General features: G+C 40.5%; 1 protein-coding gene across 2 annotated transcripts; it reads right to left on the bottom strand.

The window, feature by feature from the left end:
• Positions 1-116: 116 nt before the first annotated feature.
• Positions 117-16,814, bottom strand: mapk14a (mitogen-activated protein kinase 14a). 2 transcript variants are annotated; one of them, XM_084916832.1, is made up of 12 exons: positions 16,427-16,814; positions 13,978-14,107; positions 13,811-13,869; positions 7,379-7,490; positions 5,236-5,265; positions 4,947-4,994; positions 4,714-4,828; positions 4,553-4,624; positions 3,830-3,909; positions 1,471-1,549; positions 1,188-1,361; positions 117-1,106 (listed from the first exon to the last, which is right to left on the bottom strand). In XM_084916832.1, exons 1-12 carry the CDS (start codon positions 16,543-16,545, stop codon positions 1,039-1,041), a joined length of 1,086 nt encoding a protein of 361 aa, XP_084772958.1. In that variant the 5' UTR covers positions 16,546-16,814; the 3' UTR covers positions 117-1,038. The 2 variants fall into 2 exon arrangements, with proteins under 2 accessions (XP_084772958.1, XP_084772957.1); XM_084916831.1 differs by lacking the exon at positions 3,830-3,909 and adding an exon at positions 3,338-3,417 and having other exon boundaries at positions 16,427-16,813.
• Positions 16,815-17,545: the final 731 nt, after the last annotated feature.

Genomic DNA, 17,545 nt, shown 5'->3' with positions numbered 1-17,545 from the left:
AATTTACTGCTGCTAAAGGTGATTCCACAAGTCCATGAATCACGGTATGGCATCATAGTTAGAGATAAGTGATTGGCTTGGAAATAAGGATAAAAAATTAAAAACAAAACATAATCTCTTAGAAATAAGTCTTTATTTTGTTAAACAAAGGACTTAAAGCAGTAGTTACTCTGCAAAATTGAAAATAGCTCAAGGGATCCTTCGATTGCTTATAAATACCAGCTCCACAAAGTATAAATACAAATCCCTCCTTTTACACATTTAAGCTGCATTTTTATTAAAAGCTATGGCACGACACTGAAATTCATATAAACCAACAACACACTAGCGGACACACACAATGTCTTGACGTACATGCTAACAGTGATTGCTTCAAAACGTGTGAAATTTTAAAAAACATGGAACATATATATTTACACAATTTGAGCAAAGCATGTACTATGCAGATTTCTCTTCATATTTATGGGCCTTGGTGAAAAAAATAATAAAACCCTATATAGGAAAAGGCTCAGATTTCATCTAACTACATTAATCAAATTGAACAGTAAAATGTGAGAAATCTAGTTGGTGAGCATTAAAGTTCAGTGACTGCACAGAGAAGGCACATTGTCCCAATTGTACCTAAAAACACAGAAATGTACTTCTGTCACAGAAATTCAAGAATCGGGGGCAACTGCTTGGAAGTGGTTCACCAGCAAACTCCTTTTTCAACTAACAGAAAAATGCTCATCCATAAATTAATCAAAAAACAAAAACTAGCACAGCAATAGGTCAAAGTGTTTCAGCATCTCAGCGTCACAGTGAGGAGTCGAAATAAAGTCTAAATATTAAATAGAAAACTATTTTAGTTGTTGGCGAGAAGGGACGTTTTCCAGCAACTGACCAACATTAAGTCATAAATAAGAATAATAACTTTTTTCTTATGTTTTCTGGTTATGTTTTCTCAATTAATAGACTAATAAGGGCTGGTGTGTGTCTGAGACTTTAAAGCATAAGTTATGTAGTCAAAAGCTTGGGTTGAACTGGTGGCGCGTCTCATTACTCTGTGTCATCCTCATCATCAAAGCTAGGTGGCTGGAAACTGCACACCTCCTCAAAGGTTAATCCTGCAAAAAAGGAGAAGATGATTTGTTTCTTTACCGAGGAATACATCAGCATGCTGTCACTTTTAGCGCGAGAAGACGTACGTTTCCACTCATCGATCTGCAGCTCCCGGCTCTCGAAGCTCTGGTCATAAGGCTCTGCTTCAGGCTCGTCGTCTGGATCGTGGTATTGACCGAAGTAGGGGTGGGCCAGAGCTTCAGCTGCCGTTATCCTCTTATCCGTATCCAGAACCAGCATTCTCTCCAGAAGATCCACAGCTTAAAAACACATCCGCATGTAAACGTGACTGAATCACACTCAATCCCATTGTTTCTTTATGTAAACTTTGTAAATCATAGGGAAAAACCAGATTTTCTTTGGCATTACCGAGTGGGTTGGCGCCAATAAATACATCAGCAAAGCTCCTCTTGGGCATGTGTGGCAAGGAGCTGATGTAGTTTCTGGCCTGTGAAGACACATCAACAGAGTAAACCAAACATGAGTTCCTACCAACAGCAACATGTCGTGACACATTATTTCACTGAACTTTTTCCAACCTGTTCGGCTTTTCGATCTATCCACATCTGTGCTGCGTTTCCTGATGAGTGCAGTTTACAGTCAACAAGTTCCTCTTGTGATAATTAAAGCATCTTTAAAACTAGATTTATGAAGAGTTATTATTGAGGAACTTGAGCTTGTATTATGTATTGCTACAGAGTTCGACTCTTTGCCTGAAGTGAGACACATGCAGTCAAAAACACATTAGTGCCTATGAGTGCAAGTGTTTACACTGCAAACCTTGTTTCTAATATCCAATTCTTATAATGGCTTTTAATAAATATTTTTTAATAATTATAATAAAGTAAAAAAAATAAAAATAAACCAAGTATCCTGTAAAAAGAAAGGACTGTTGTCTTTGTCTATTAGGGAAGCGAAGACTAAAAAAAGTATTACAATCATAATACTCTTCATAATAAACCTCTCATGTAATTCAACGTGTGGTTTGAAAATAAAAGTGTTATGGTGGAAGAAGATGGCACCTTTCTAAGGGGGAAACAAAAAGAAAAAACACTGAACATCAAAATGCTGTTAGTAACCTTAACATTTAAATCGAGAAGTGCACTTTTTTTAAATCCAACTCAAGGTGCTTTTTGCAAATCACTGTTATAACCACGTCCAGCAAGCATGTCACACGACACAGGAGTGACTGAAACGGTAAAATTCTGTGTTTAATACGAGCTTTTTGCCCCAAGAGGTCTAGTTCCTCCTTGCGCCCCAATTGCCTCAAAAGGAGTTTGAGTTTTCCTTAAACCTTGAAGCTCTTTTTAAAATGTGGCTTCGAATATTAATACCTCCGCCATGGCGGTTATCTTATTGGTAGCGTTTATGGGCGTGTCATTCTGTCTGTAAACATGATAGATCGAAAAGTTTACATCCACCAAGGTCTTCAAGGTCATCTTCATTATTTATTGAAAAAAGTCTCATAACTTATAATTCTTACAAGTGTGGTAAAAGTACTGTATAAAGACTTAAAATATCATGTCATATTTGACCTCTAACCTCTGCTTCAAGTTCAACAGATTGATCTGAAGGCTAAAGTGATAATATATAGCTTACTGCCACTGTTTATATGCCTATATGTTGTCAATACAATGATAATGAGGGTTCAAAATATCACATTACTTTGGATCTCTGACCTCTTCTTCGAGGTCAAGTAAAATATCTTTTATCTTTAAAACTATGATTCAAATTCCACTACCTTTGTATTGGCAACATTTAAGAAGAGATACTGGTATACTGGAATTCTAAATAGCAACATAATAGTTTGCATCCAAATATGTCACATTTGACCTCTGACCTCATTTTTATATCTACCTTTCTTAAAAGTTGAGCCTAAAATGTGTTTTATTTTTAAAGAAAGTGTTGCCAAGAGAAGGAGAACGAGCTGCCTAGATAGTTGGAAATATACTGTAGAATATTATTATATAAGAAGCTCAAGTTATTCATGCATATTCATGGATTTTTGTAAAACAATGAAGTGAATGCTACACATGTACTACATGCACATAAATAATGTTTAGGGAGTGAGCTGTCTTGGCGGAGGTTTGCGCTCTGAGTGCTTCTTGTTGCTTTTGTTCTATTTTAGGATGTGTTAGTGTGGAAACCATCAACATAAGCACAAATTCTGAGGAAAGTCTGACTGTCCTCCCGCTGCTAGTCCGCTCTCAAGAAAGTACCTCTGTATCCTCCTCACCTCATAGCTGGGCATCCTGTTCATTAGAGTTGCTGGGGGCGTCCCTGTCAGACGTAGTATGTGCTGAAGCTGGTTTATATCTTTGAAGTTTGTGTCAAGGGGAGTATAGTGACAGAGCAGAGTTAGTTAAGAAGCTGTGTCTGGGGCTAAACTCCAGGTCACGAGTCTCCAAGCTTTGAGCCCAGAAAAAAACAAAACTAAAGCTTAAGTATCCTCAGAATTAGAGGAAAGACACATGACAACACTTCTCATTACAGGCACACAGTGAAAGATGAAATCACCTGTGTAACAATGATCTCACAGCAAACACTGCTTAATGCTCTTCAGAGGAAGCAAAGCACACCCACAAGGCTAGAGGGTGAAAAACATGCTGTCATTACAAAGCAGATATTTCCAGCTGAACCACACTAGAGTGCAGAGTTTAGAGTAGAAATACGGTTAGAGAGAGGGGAGAAAAAAGAAAAAAAAACTTGCACAGCTTTGTGAACTCACAGACTCTGAAGAGATTTTCTTCAAGAGCTCTGGACCTGGTTTTCCGACGAGCAGCATGATTAACTTCAACTGATCAATATCTACCAGCACACGGTAAAGGAAGACCAGACGCCGCACATGGGAACATCTGTAATCTGAGCTCCTTTGAAGCTATGTAATAATCAATCCCATCATCTTTACATTTCACACACAGGAGGAGGGAAAAAATGAATCTGAGATGTTTCCTGTGGAAGACATTGAATTAATTTATATTGGGTGCTTTTAATAGAAAATGATTGGAGGCGGTGGGCAGCCTAGTGGAGCGCTTGCTTACAAGCTCAGCAGTTAGCTACCAAATACTGGCAAAAGAAAAGAGAGAAAGAAACGGGGTGGTGCAAGGAAAGACAGAGTGAAAGTGTACCTGAGCCAAAGATACACACTTAAAATATAGAAAGAGTCATAGTGCCAAAGTGGAAAAATTACTCAGAGGTGCATGTGTCACGTGAGAAAAATGTGTGATCGCTCTTCATGAGAAAACGCCTCAGGCAGAGTCGTGTTGAAAGGAAAAGGCGGCTTTCCGTGTGAGGACGGAGAAAAGCAGTATTGCAGATTTATTGCAGACAAATCAGCGCGCCTCTACGCCATCATCAGTGTGTGTTGGATCAGTTTAATTTGTTATGTAAATTGTTTGTCAGCTGCAGGAGTTCATGGTGTGCACAGCGAACTGTCAAATGAAAAGGATACGGTCAGTGCCGGGAAACAGAGCACGTCCAGTGAGAAGTTCTGCCATTATACATCCCACAGACCAAATATCCACTGAAACACAGAAGGACACAGACATTATACCCAGAACACTCTTCTATTTACAGACGGATCACAGAGGGGAGCTTCTTTATGCCGTCTACCTGTCATGTTGTAATGCATCCAGTTCAACATGATCTCTGGGGCACGGTACCAGCGGGTCGCCACGTAGCCGGTCATCTCATCGTCGGTGTGTCGTGCCAGACCAAAGTCCAAAATCTGACAACAATTTAAATGCAAAAAAAAGGAAGACTTAAAACAAACAAACAAATCATTTACATTTGTAGGCAGTTTTGAGATAAACTGATGTTTCAAATAAAAGCAGCGCTTCACTGACCTTCAGCTCACAGTCTTCATTCACTGCAAGGTTACTTGGTTTTAAATCCTGTGGTAATTTAAACCAAGATGGTAAGATGAAGTAAATCTGTTCTTTCCTTTGTTAAAAGATGAGTCTTACATCATTAAAAATTAAATCTAAAGTCAAAGCGTTATGACTTCCTTTCTTTTCACAGGATTAACAAGTCTGACTCTGCAAAGTGAAAGAAGTCACAAACCCCAGGACACTTCATGCCCTCCTGTTCAACGATTGTATGACAAAAGTTACTATAAAATGAAACAGCACTTACTCGATGGATGATGCCTGCTGAGTGAATATACTGCAGAGAGACGGGAGCAGACGTGTCAGATTACATCATGTGTTTACAGATGGACTGATTTAACACAACAAAACACATCAGGAGATACAGGACACGATGTAAAAACATTAGATAAGTATCACCGAAGGAACTCTTTGCTTAGAGGTAGATAATATAATGATACCACTCTCATATCTGTACATTAAATATATGGCGCTAGGAGAAGGTCATCTTTGCCTACAGTAGAGAATGGAAACATGGAGGGCAGCTAAGGCCTTGATTACACTCTGTTGTGGACACGGACAGCTGTAGATACAAGAGCCGAGTCACCATCCCTGTTATACTTCTTGAACCTCTGCCACCTGTGGTGCAGCTGTAGTTGGTGCTTTGTCATGCAGTCACAAAACAGATCGGTCTGAAGACAAAATTTACGCCACTCGGACCAAAGCAGATTCACAAACACATCTCAGTTCAAAGGTGAAATCCTTTCCCTCACAAATTAAAAGAGTGTTAAAAAAACCTGCGTTCCTCAGAACAGGTGTAGTGTATAAGCACCGCCTGAATGCCAGAAAGAACTTGTTGTTTACCTAAACTAACTATTATTACAGATAATAACTTATCTGTGACGCTATCTGCCAATTTAGTTTTTACTGTAACAAGAGCAGTGAAGCTTGTGTAAACATGATTTGTAACTGAACACAGTTAAGACAATAAGTAAAATCCTCATCACTGAAAGTACACACAGGTGGAACTCAGGAGTGATTCTAACCTTGGCGGCCGACAACACTGTACACAATGGTAGACTGGTGACCAAGCGAATAAGACATTAAAAAAAAGAAGATTTTTGATGAGAAAGCGGTCTTTAAACACACAGAGAGACAAAGCTGTGCAGGAAGTGGGATTTTATCACAGCAGAGGTAAGAGGGAATTCATTACAATGTGTTTCAAACGTCATCTTTTGCTTCTGGTTCAGTGAGTTTTGGTCAAAGAGAGACAAAACTGAGAGATGGTGACTTTCAGTAAACAGAAGGGGGGCTCTGCGCTTTGTGTTTACCTGTTTTTGCAGAATCTGTTGACCTGTTTTTTAATCATTTGTTGTTTTAGCCATTAGGTGGTTGTTGAAATGGTTTTGTGGGCTTTTTGCTGACATTCTGACTTTTCTGTGAATGCCATAGGTGTCTGTGTTTAAATAACAGATCTGGCGGTACATCCCGTTAAACCAGATGTTCTCCCCCCGATGGGGTTCAACAGGTTAAATGTTTATTGCTTAATTACTTTGCGTAGTGTGAATGACAATAAGGGAAGTTTTTATCAGTAGGAAAAGCTGTAAAACCTACGAAAATATAGTTAAAAGTCCAAAATTTCTGCTTGAGGCTGTTTGTGGCAAGCAGCAGATCAAACTTCTTAACATTCAGGCCTGTCAGACACTCGGACACTGAGCCATGGCTCTGTGCTAAGCTTTGTAATCTTCAATATCACTGAAATGCAGCCAGGTGCTGCTCATTTTATCCATTTTCGTTCATTTCATCACTTTTCCCCAACACGCTTGCATTAAAATCCGGTTGCCCCGTCTCTCTGGTTACCTGGCCTGTACCACTACACTTGTCGTCTTGGAACGTCTGCCCCCCTTCCTTCTTTCAATAATGGTATGATCCCAGTCTGTCTTTGCATGTATTTGGCCACATGGTGTGCCCATCAAATTAAAGTCCCATCCCTGCCTGCATGGATTCTCAGCAGGGCTGAAGATTAGGCTGCTACATACAACCCGGCCATTAATAACTGACATATGAAATTATCTCACAGGCCAGATACAATTGTCCACGGGCCATACGTTTGACACCCCTGCTCTAAACCACAGCAAACCTGAAGAGATTTCACTAGAATCTCCAACACAGTCCGACCACTAAGGACAGGAAAGGGAGAGTTGCATTTATTATGAAGCACTTTCTGATTTTTGTCTGTGAAAAGTGCTATACGAATACATTTTCCTTGCCCAGGTTAGCTAGCAGACACTTAGGACTCTAGCATTTGCTAAGCTGACCAGATATGAGGGTGGCATCAATCTTTATCTTGTTCAAGAAAAGGAAGGAAATAAGCACATTTTCCACAACTTCAATCATTCCTTTAAGCTCACCTTTAATCCTCGGAGGATCTGGTATATGAGAAACTGCACGTGGTCATCGGTGAGCTTTTGACATTTGACTATGTTGTTGAGATCTGCCCCCATTAGATGAGTCACGAGATACCTGCCAAAGCAGAAAAGATTGTTGTCCCAGCTTAAACAGACAAGTGTCAGAAGCCATGCCAGTGTTTCTCACATCATTAAAAAAAAGAAAGAAAAAAAATACTAATGTCATAAAATGTATTTGCACTTCCAAACTAATAATTTCAGAGCTGTTTGCAGCCTGTGCCTAATTTCCCCATATGGCTATGTGAGCTTAAACCGGTTTAGCTGCTACTTCTTTTCACTCTCACGTCTCTCGAGAGGCACCGAAAGGCCAAGCCCTTCACAAATGGAATGTCATTTAACAACACACCCCAGATAAATGGGCTTAATAGTACTGCATCAGTGGATAATTCAAATCTAATCCCAAAGCTGTTTAAAATGCCCAAACAGCACTTATGGAAGGAGTCTGCAGCGGGATGCTAGACTGGCACTTTTGGAGCCAAAACTCACAGAGCCACGTGCTGCTTCATCAGTCTGCTGCACAACAAATACCCGTTTCATGAATACTCTTCTATTCTCACACAGTACAGAGAACGAGGGCTTAAAATAGCATCTGGTTGTGCTTGAACTTGTTCTCAGCTGCAGACATAAGGACACAGACACTCGCCTAAGTTCATTCGCCTTGGGGGGGGGGGGAATAGATACACCCATGTATATAAAATATGAATAGTGACCTCTCTTCTCCTCTCTCCTAAAGAAAGAGGGGCAGCATGGCTAGAGCCAGCATGCCAGCCCACTGACTCACCCCCTGTTCTCCTTCCCACAGGGGTCCAGCTTTACATGTGCTCTACATGTGTGACCTTGCATTGCCTCGAGTCCTCCATATCATTATGCTTTTCTGGGAGGAGGGCAGGGCTTCTTGAGTGGACAGCTCTCCATTACAACAGCACACAGATGCTGCCACTCGAAGTATGAAGCCAAAATTCCAGCAAGTCATTAAAGTGTTCAGTTTCAATGAGTCTACTTCAGCAGTTTAGCATTGTGGGCCCTCTTATTTTGTTAGTCATACATTTGTCTTCCCATTCAAAGGCCCGGTGCCTACATTACCCAAGAAGCAATGCAACTGCAAACAGTTTATTCCATATTTCAGTGCGTCACACTTCGAGCTGCAAGCCTGCAGCAGAGATGAGCACATGTGGTTTGAAATGATGCTGCACTGACATGAATCATCTTTACATAAACCTACTAAGACCTAATGGACTTTAATGAGTGAAAACCACAAACTACAGCCTCTGGGGCTAAGAAATAAATGCTAACAAAACAATAAAAATAAATAAATAACGTGCAATTCTTAAAGGGGCCACTGGAGACTTAAAAAGCAAAAAAATAAACAAAAATAATAAATAAATATAATCCTTAAGACTTTAATATTAAAATTCCAAATTTACATACATTGAAAACCTGATGATGGCCAAGTATAAGAAAGTAGTTTTACCCTCTAGTGTTTTCTCCCTTCATTGCAACTTTATGGTAAATGGACCAATTCTTATAAAGTGATTGTTATGGCATTTCTTTCACCTGTTAGGTTTTGGTTAAGTTTAAAAGTCACTCTGTTCTGTGGCAAAGAAGCGCACACGCCTTAGCTAGCAACCCTGCACTCGACCTTCTCATCCAAATATGGTCACTTCTGGCTCAAAACAAATTTAACACGCTGGTGCCTAAACACCAGCAGTGATGCTTCAAAAGGCAGAATTTAGAAAGCAATGAGTGATGTCATATTGGCTCCGCCCATCTTTTATATACAGTCTGTTGCAATTGATCCAACCAATTTCTTAACCACTTATCCAAATGGGTCATCAGAGACTGGAACATATCCCTACAAGAGGCAGGGTATGGCATCTACCCCCTGTAATCAATTTAAAAACTACCAATACTCTCTGGACTCTGAGAGGACACTGAAGAACTGGGAAAACCGCAACACAGGAAGTGTTGAGTGTCACACTCCACTCTGAAGGCCCCAGCCGACCCACAGGCTCAGACTCAGAGCCTTCCAGCTGTGAGGTAAGAGTGCTAACCACTGCACTGCTGTACCGCTGCAATTTTAAATGTCCGATATCATAGAGGGGGAAAAAAGTTTAGGAAAAATATTGCACAAAGATTTAATCAACTTTCGAAAGGTTGTGCAGACACAATACGTCAGAGAGGGGGAGATACTCGGGAAGATGATGGATGAAAAATGAGAAAATTCACTACACTTCAAATCTCTGCATGAGCCTGAGTCATCTATCAGAAGCCTTTTCCACACTCTGAATTTAAATTGTGTTAACTGATCTGACTGAGCTGTCAGAGAAGCTTAAGATCAAATATTGAACACAGCGTTGTTATTTTCTTCTATCCTGAGACCAAACACAGGCTGCATGATCCTTATAAATTATTACATGAATAAAACTGTGATATACCTCCAAATGATTATAAAAAATAAAAAATAAAAAAAATCTAGCTTGTGTGTTGCACTATAAACACAACATCATGCAAGTTTCACAGCACTTCAAATCACATGATGTTCTTCAATAGGGATGGCACCGGTTCTGTCAAAAACGGTAGTAACCAGACCGAAAAGCAGCGCACATTTCGGTGCTTTATTTTTTTCCTGAGCTGTAATACACTTTAGATTCTAGCCAATCATTTTACGTTTCTGAGGATAGTAGGCGGGTCCAGGTACGTATGTTCTTTTAGAGCAGAGCTACAGATTAAAAATGCCCAAGGCGAAGCGGTCAAAAGTCTGGCTGTACTTCACAGCAAAATATGCAAACTCAGCAGCCTGCAACAAGTGCTTTAAGGTGATACTGTCAAAGGAGGTAACACCTCAAATCCGATAAAACACCTGGCAACGCATAGCGTTTTTTTTTTTTTAAAGCCGAGAAATGCGCCGTATTTAATAGCTTGCTGCGAGACCTCACACCGTGCACATCTACTGCGGGTGTGGTGCCTGTTATCGGACGCGGAGTTTGCAACATCCCCCAAAAACCCGAAGAGGAGAGTCCTGGCCCCTAGCCCTGCCAGTGTAGCAGAATTGATGACGGATGATGATGGCAGCAGCAGCCGTTCTTCTCTGCGTGAGTAGCTTAATGTTGTCCGTGTGTAATTTACGTTGAGTAGGCTAACCACGTTATTACATTAATGCATGTAAGGTGAACTAGCAAATATCATCATAGCTACATGCGGCTGTCTTCTTGTTTGATGGCAGATGCTCCCTTCACCCTGGCCAAAAAGGCTAAAATGACCAAAGAAAAAGTGGAAAACAGTTAAACATGAGAGGTTTTTGGACAAAGTTTGTGTTTTTTCCATTGTTTAAGCACTGCTTCCAGCCAAGAGTGATACCATATATGCCCCATAGTTGCAGAAAAGGCTAACATTCTTATCTTTTTACAAAAAAAACAGCTGAACATGAGAGGTTTTTGGACCAATTTTGTGTTCTCCATTCTTTAAGCACCGGTTTGAGCACCGTTTAAGCACCGGCACCGTTTCAAAAGTACCGGTTTGGCACCGGTATCGGATAAAACCTAAACGATACCCATCCCTACTCTTCAAAGGAGGTTTGGTGTTCCAAGGAAAAAGTCTCATTTATTCCTCTTTCTTCACATGAACCTGGATAGACTGACTGATGTTGAGATCAGGGCTCTGTTGCAGGACTCCCTGTTGTTTAGGACTCTAGTTATATGAACTTAAAATTTTATTAAAGAGCTGATGCAAAAGTAACACATAACCTTTAACAAAACTGAGGACAGACACTTTCACAGAAAACTACATAAATTAATTCATTTGATTATTGCATAGTTAGACTTAGTCACCCTCCAATTACTCACCTCCACAGAGAGCTGACTGACCTACTGTCTCAGCCAAATAATTTCCTGGGGAAATCCCAGGACAGACTGCCCAACAAACTTATCTTTGCACAAGTGGAAGAGTTTATTTCCATATTTGTTACTGCTTCTTACTTCAGCCAGTAGAGCAGTAATAGAGAGCCCAGTGCAAATGTCCAACATTTTCAAGTAATTGGTAGCAAATCTCAAATTAGAGGTTTGTGATGCAGCCGAGAACCAAGTTAAGAGTTTATATAAAGTAGGTAAAATAAACATTAAACGTGTCACCAAATATATCTCTAAATAGGGCTGTGCGATATGACCAAAATCTCATATCCCGATATAAGAATTCTATCGTCCCGATAACGATATAAACCACAAAAATGTAACATTTTCTGTAAATTCTGTGAATCTCGGGCAGCTCGACTTGCGGGAAGTGTTTCCAGCTGCGCGTCATGTAGCTGGAGTCGAGTGTTTTAACCGATGCATGAAACGATACATTTTTAGACATAAGTTGTAAAGGCCGCCGTTTTCTTTGTGAGTATTTATTACACGGCGTGCTGCGGGGAAAAACCTGTTCTAACGTTTGAGGTTTATTTTTTAGCACCTGGCGGCTCTTTTTTAATTCTCATCCGTAAATAATCTGCTCTTTCACGTGATTCAGTTTATTTTGAAAAGTGTCAACAGGATCTTGAGCTTTATTGTGAAAGGTTTATGTGGAACATAAACAAGCGGACACGCGATGCTGTTACCATCGTTGTTGCTAACCACAACGCATAAAAACAGGCGCTTGTCCGTCCGTAGTGTGGTTATATAAAATATAAGAGAAAGAGAGAACTTTAAGAAATTAATATAGCCACTACAGTGACCATCAAAACGATGAAGAAATATTGCCGTAAACAGTTTATTTTGCGACACCACGAAACAAACCATAGCGTAAAATGAAACGATAGACGTTTTTATATCATCATCCGATATATATCGTTATATCAAACAGCCCTATCTCTAAAGGTGCCATTGACATGAAAATCTCACCAACAACCTATCCATGCAAACCATATATGTCCATAAATTACGTGTAATAATGTAAAATGACACAGGGAAAATGTATTAAACATGCTTACTGAAGTTTATCTAACATTTCTTGCAAAAGCCTTTGCTGGTGATTACGGCACTGTGTGCCCCCTCAATGAACTCTGGGCTTTAGTTCTTTCCACAGACTTTCAATTGGATTCAGGTCAGATGATTGGCTACCGTTCTAGCAGCTTAATTTTTTCTCTCTCGCTGTATGTTTGAGATCATTATCTCGATGAAACATCCACCCTCGTTTCATCTTCATAATCAATAATGTGTCATTACATTTTTCCAGTGATCCTTATATGAAGCGTGCCAGTGATGTATTGCTGAAAAACAGCCCCACACATGATGCTCACTGGAACCTTCAGTATTTCAGAAAGTCTTCTGTAATCGGTGGCATCATGTCTTACAACAGTAAGGTTGCAAAGGTCTTGAGAGAGCTCACTGGTTTTACGGTGTGACACCTTAGGCCATCACTTGGGACTGAACAAGCTGATATTAATTTGCACCAATAGCAGGATTGCTTTCTAACTACTGATACATTTTAGTCGGTGTCATGACTTTCCATGGCTTTTTGTACCTCCTTTTCTTCATGTGTTCATTTCTTATTGTTACATATAAGTGAATTTATGGACATCTATGGTTTGATTTCTTTGAATGTGTGGATTGTTGCCAACATCTGGTGAGAAATGACATGTCAATAGCACCTTCAGACTTTACTTAGAAAACTGGTGTTGTTTTCAATGTTTACTTTACCCGCTGTATGCTCCCAGGATGTGCAGTTTGCTGCCACACTGACCTTCATGAATTTTAGATATCGGCGATAATGCTTCCAGTATCGCTTGGTTCAGATAATGAAGTAAATAGGATGGGTCAATAATACAGGGACATTTTCAGTATGAAATCATAAATAAGTGAGTGACTCTAAGCATTCACTTGAGACGGATTCTTGGATGAGGTGCTCCCTGGAATCTGCTACAGTTTGAACTTTGAGTAAGTGTCAAGAACAAAAAGAAAGAAGAAGAAAAAAAAAAAAAAAAAAAAAAAGAGTGACACGCCACCAATAACAAGCAAGGCAGCACGCACAACTGCATGCTGAGTCCCTGCTAAGCTGTTCACTTCCAATTTCCAAGAGATTTTAACATCAACAAACAATAACTACCTGTTTTTCTGTAAACCAGGGCATGTACTACATGTTCCACAAAACCAGAAATCAGGAAACAAAAGGAAGGAAGCTGGTGATGAAGAGACTGGCTACAGCCAGTGAGTGAATAACTAACATAGCAGAGAGTCTAAAGAATGTTTGTCAGTGTTTTCAGTCTCCTGGCGTGCCTCCGGGTGTTTTCCAGGAACAGTCGGGATTGTGGGCTGCTGAGAAACTCAAGGCTGCTGAGCTTCACATCAAAAAAGCCCTGATACTTTAAATTTAAGATAACATAAAGAAGCACATTCGACTCACACGTCGGTGAAGTCCTTCAGAGAGGTGGCAGGGGTGAAGACATCTAAGAGGCCAATTACCTGCAAGAATGAGACAAACACTGTTAAGCTCAAAACTGAAGAGCAAAGACCACTGCAGGGCTTTGTTCTCAACAGGCGGAACAAATTGAAGAGAGACAAGTCACTCACGTTTTCATGTTTCATATGTTTAAGCAGCTGCAGCTCTCTGTAGGTTCTTTTGGCGTGGACGATGGACTGAAAAGGCCGAGAGAGCTTCTTCACAGCGACCTTCAAACCGGTCTCCATGTCAATGGCGGAGCTGTTTAAAAAAGTCAAAAGCATACATGTGAACTTAAATCTCATTGGGGAAAACACCTTAACTTTTAGCATACACCAATTTAGATCATAAAACCAACAAGTGATCAGCATTTATTTAACACTGAAAGACTGTGGCTTTAATCAAAGCAAGCCCGTCCTTTTCAGGCAGAGGAACTGAAGCGTTTCATGTGGCTCAGTCTGGGTCTGAGTTTGCTCTCAAAAAACCAAAGTAGGTGCAGGAAGAGCTGCTGAAGGCTGGGGGGAAAGCACGACATCAGCAGAAAATGCCATCTCTCAGCAGACTGCAAGCAGCCCTGGCAGCAGTACATCCCCCGCTCTGAAAACCAACTGTCTCTGACCCAAAAGCAACACCCACCCCACCCCTGCTTAGCTCACCTAAACAGAGTCACGGCTTGTGGATGGCCTCGTGTGACTGCTGTGGGGACACCAGCGTGCCCGCAGACACATCAACATCAATCGATATTAAAGGTTAACAAAGAAACCACCTAAAGCAATGCCAACCTAATAATAAAAATGGATACAGGGATTATCGTCATAGCAAGAAACAGAGGGCTCAAAGCATCTTTCTAGTCTCTGGTTCAATTCCTCAGTATATATTTGAGTCACCTTAACTGTTCTTCCCTACATACACTGCTGCACTGATCTTTTACCCATTTCAAGAGCATGCAGGAATGTAAATCCCACATACAGCTGTATTAGATATTAAATCATCCCGTCAGCTCCCTCATAAGAAAGACCTCATGTTTGATTGAAGGAAGTCAAAACAGTGCAGTCATCCTTTGTCTTACATAATGCAGACACTATCTAGGCAGCACCCTCACCTAAACAAAACAAGAGTAGTTTTTAAGTGGTATGAATACATCTAAAACAGACTATGTCCTTTAGCAATTTGCGCATAACAGTGTTCAGTTGTGCAAGCTTCTTGGATAAAGACGCTCCTTAACTCGTTAGATTTATTAGGTATGATGATATGGGAGTCGACTTCTGATAAAGCCACCAACCTGCAGCAGGGTTCAGGTGTGCGTCATTGCCACGCAGTTTAGAACATGCTGTTCAGTTTCAGTTTCAAATTACTGGCTACAGTAAACTTGAAGTCATCACGTAACTGCTAACAATATAAGCCAGCGCACTGTTATAATAAAAACAATCACAGTCAGTGCAGCAGTAGCAGCGAGCTGACAGTAATCTGACCAGCAACAGATTATCCTATTGCCCGGCAACAGCACAGCTGTCCTCTTCCATTTGCAAAACAAACATCTGCTCACTAAAAGAAGTGTACCACTGACTATGTTGTGTCCCAGATCGTATCAGCAGCACAATCCATTTAATTAAAAACCCATGTAAAGGGTCCATTCAGCCAAAGATGACCTTACTGCCGCTAGGCAACATTGAGGAAACCCACCCTCAAGAGGCAAGATCTCCACTCTGCTGTGCATGCAAATACCTCTGAGCTGCAGATTTGTATATAACGTATCAAACATTAACTGCAGGGCTCCCTAACATATAACTAGTTATCAAGAGTGAAAGGCAACACTGAGAGAACATTAAGGTTTTGATGAGGCTGCCTATCAAATTTGCATGAAGATAGCAGCTGGTTTTCATAGCAACCAACTTGGGAGGTTTTAGCAGCTGTTGATCATTTTCAGTCATTATTTTAAAGTTAGCCACAAAAGTAAAAGATACTAACATCACAGTGACTTAAACAGAAAACTGTTTGCACTTATTATTATTATAGATTTTTTTAAAATAGCCAACTAGTCAATCTATTGGTCTATTCATTGTTTTAGATTACAGTACTCTGACTTTCTTTATCCATGCAAGATCAGTGAAGTGGACATCTCAACTTTCCACTTGTGCTCCTAATAAGAAAAACATCCAGAAGCTGTGCTCACATCGTCAATATGAAGGGATTGAGTTAATTCAAACAACCTACCTAGCAGCAAGCAGCTATATTTGTTGCACTAACGGTGCAATGCGCATTAAATGTCTTTATCCAGAACAAATGTGGTCGGAGTAACCTGAGGAGACCAGAACACTTGTGTGACTCTTAACATGACACTGATCAGTGCATGAGGATCAGACTTTCTATACTTAGTTCACAGCCAGGAATTTATTAGCACTTAATAATTACAACTCGGTAACACGTCAAAGATAACAGGTTCTGGGCTTTTCTTGCTCAAACAGACACCGCGGCTCCACCTTGCTCGCCATTAGCTTGTGAAGCGCAGGCCTCGTCTAAATGAATGGACAAGTCAGGCTAACTTCACCTAACTGAACTTTTTGGAGGAAGGCGATTTACCAGACAGATCCGTAGGCGCCGGATCCGACCGGGGTCAGTCTCTGGTACCGCTCCGGGACTTCCCATATCGTCTTGTTCACCTCCTCTCGATAAAAATCGTGTTTCTCTGGTCGCGACATTCCTGCAGGACCGACCACCGACCGACTTTCTGCTCCAAGGTGAGGGACTCCGAGCCGCGCAGAGCTCAACTTTACCAAAGTGCAAAAAAGTGGAGCTAAACGAAAAGTTTCTCGTCCCCGGAGAAACTGATGTCGTTTAAAGTTACCGTGCTGCCTTCTTGTGAAGTGCTGCAATGTGTGCACACACTTTTCAGGTCTCCACGTTATTTGTTCCTCCTCACCCTGCGGGTTCTCACGCTCGCCCGAGATTTCACCCCACTCGCTTCGCTAAACGGCGCAAAATCTCGCGGGAAAAAGAAAGAAAAAAAAGTTGGGACAGCTGTGCCGACGACGTCTGAAACGGTGCTGCGTTCAGGTAGTGCAGGGAAAATACTCGGAGAACTAATTGGTGTTAGACGATTAAAAATAATAATAAAAATAAAAAAACTGAATGAGGCTTAAGCATTTTAATCTGCAGAATATCGAAAATAATTCCGTTTAAATGGATAAAAGGTATGAACTTTCCGTGTGAATGGGAGAGTACTTGACTAAAGTATCTTAGTTATACCACCCGATTAAACAGGATGTAACATTAAGAGTTAACAGTGCTTTTTTCCTGTAGCATGTTTACTTTACAATAAATTCACTAAAAACCCATATTCATCCGCGTGACTCAAAATGTACACGATAATTATCGTCCTTAAACCAACAACCACTTTATTTTTATTTTTTTTATTTGTGAAGTGAGCTTTAAAAAAGTACCTGAAGGCAGCATCAGAGGTCACGTCCTGGTGAGAGACCTTTAATGTAGAAAATGCATTTACTTTATAGTAAAGCATAATCATATGTTGTTAGACAGCAGAAAATGTTAAACTTTGGCAAATATAACTCACTCAACAGATATAAATTTACGACTGAACAAGATGTCTAAAAAAAAAAAACAAGTATAAAAGAGGAGAAAAGATATACACGGTCACGTGTACACAGGTTCTAAATAAATTTGGATCCTACACCGTCATGA

This window comes from Perissodus microlepis, chromosome 20 (genome assembly GCF_051167445.1).
Source record: "Perissodus microlepis isolate ML-2025 ecotype Zambia chromosome 20, ASM5116744v1, whole genome shotgun sequence".
Taxonomy (NCBI): Eukaryota; Metazoa; Chordata; class Actinopteri; order Cichliformes; family Cichlidae; genus Perissodus; species Perissodus microlepis.
The sequence above is the reverse complement of the archived record's forward strand: the minus strand, read 5'-3'. Positions and strand labels throughout refer to the sequence as shown.

Bases quoted from the DNA above. Each gene is read 5' to 3' on its own strand.
- mapk14a (XM_084916832.1), bottom strand. From the start codon at position 16,545: ATGTCGCGACCAGAGAAACACGATTTTTATCGAGAGGAGGTGAACAAG. The intron at 14,108-16,426 runs GTAAATCGCCTT...TTTTTTAAACAG, and splicing joins GGCGCCTACGGATCTGTCTG to CTCCGCCATTGACATGGAGA. The intron at 13,870-13,977 runs GTGAGTGACTTG...TCATTCTTGCAG, and splicing joins AACATATGAAACATGAAAAC to GTAATTGGCCTCTTAGATGT.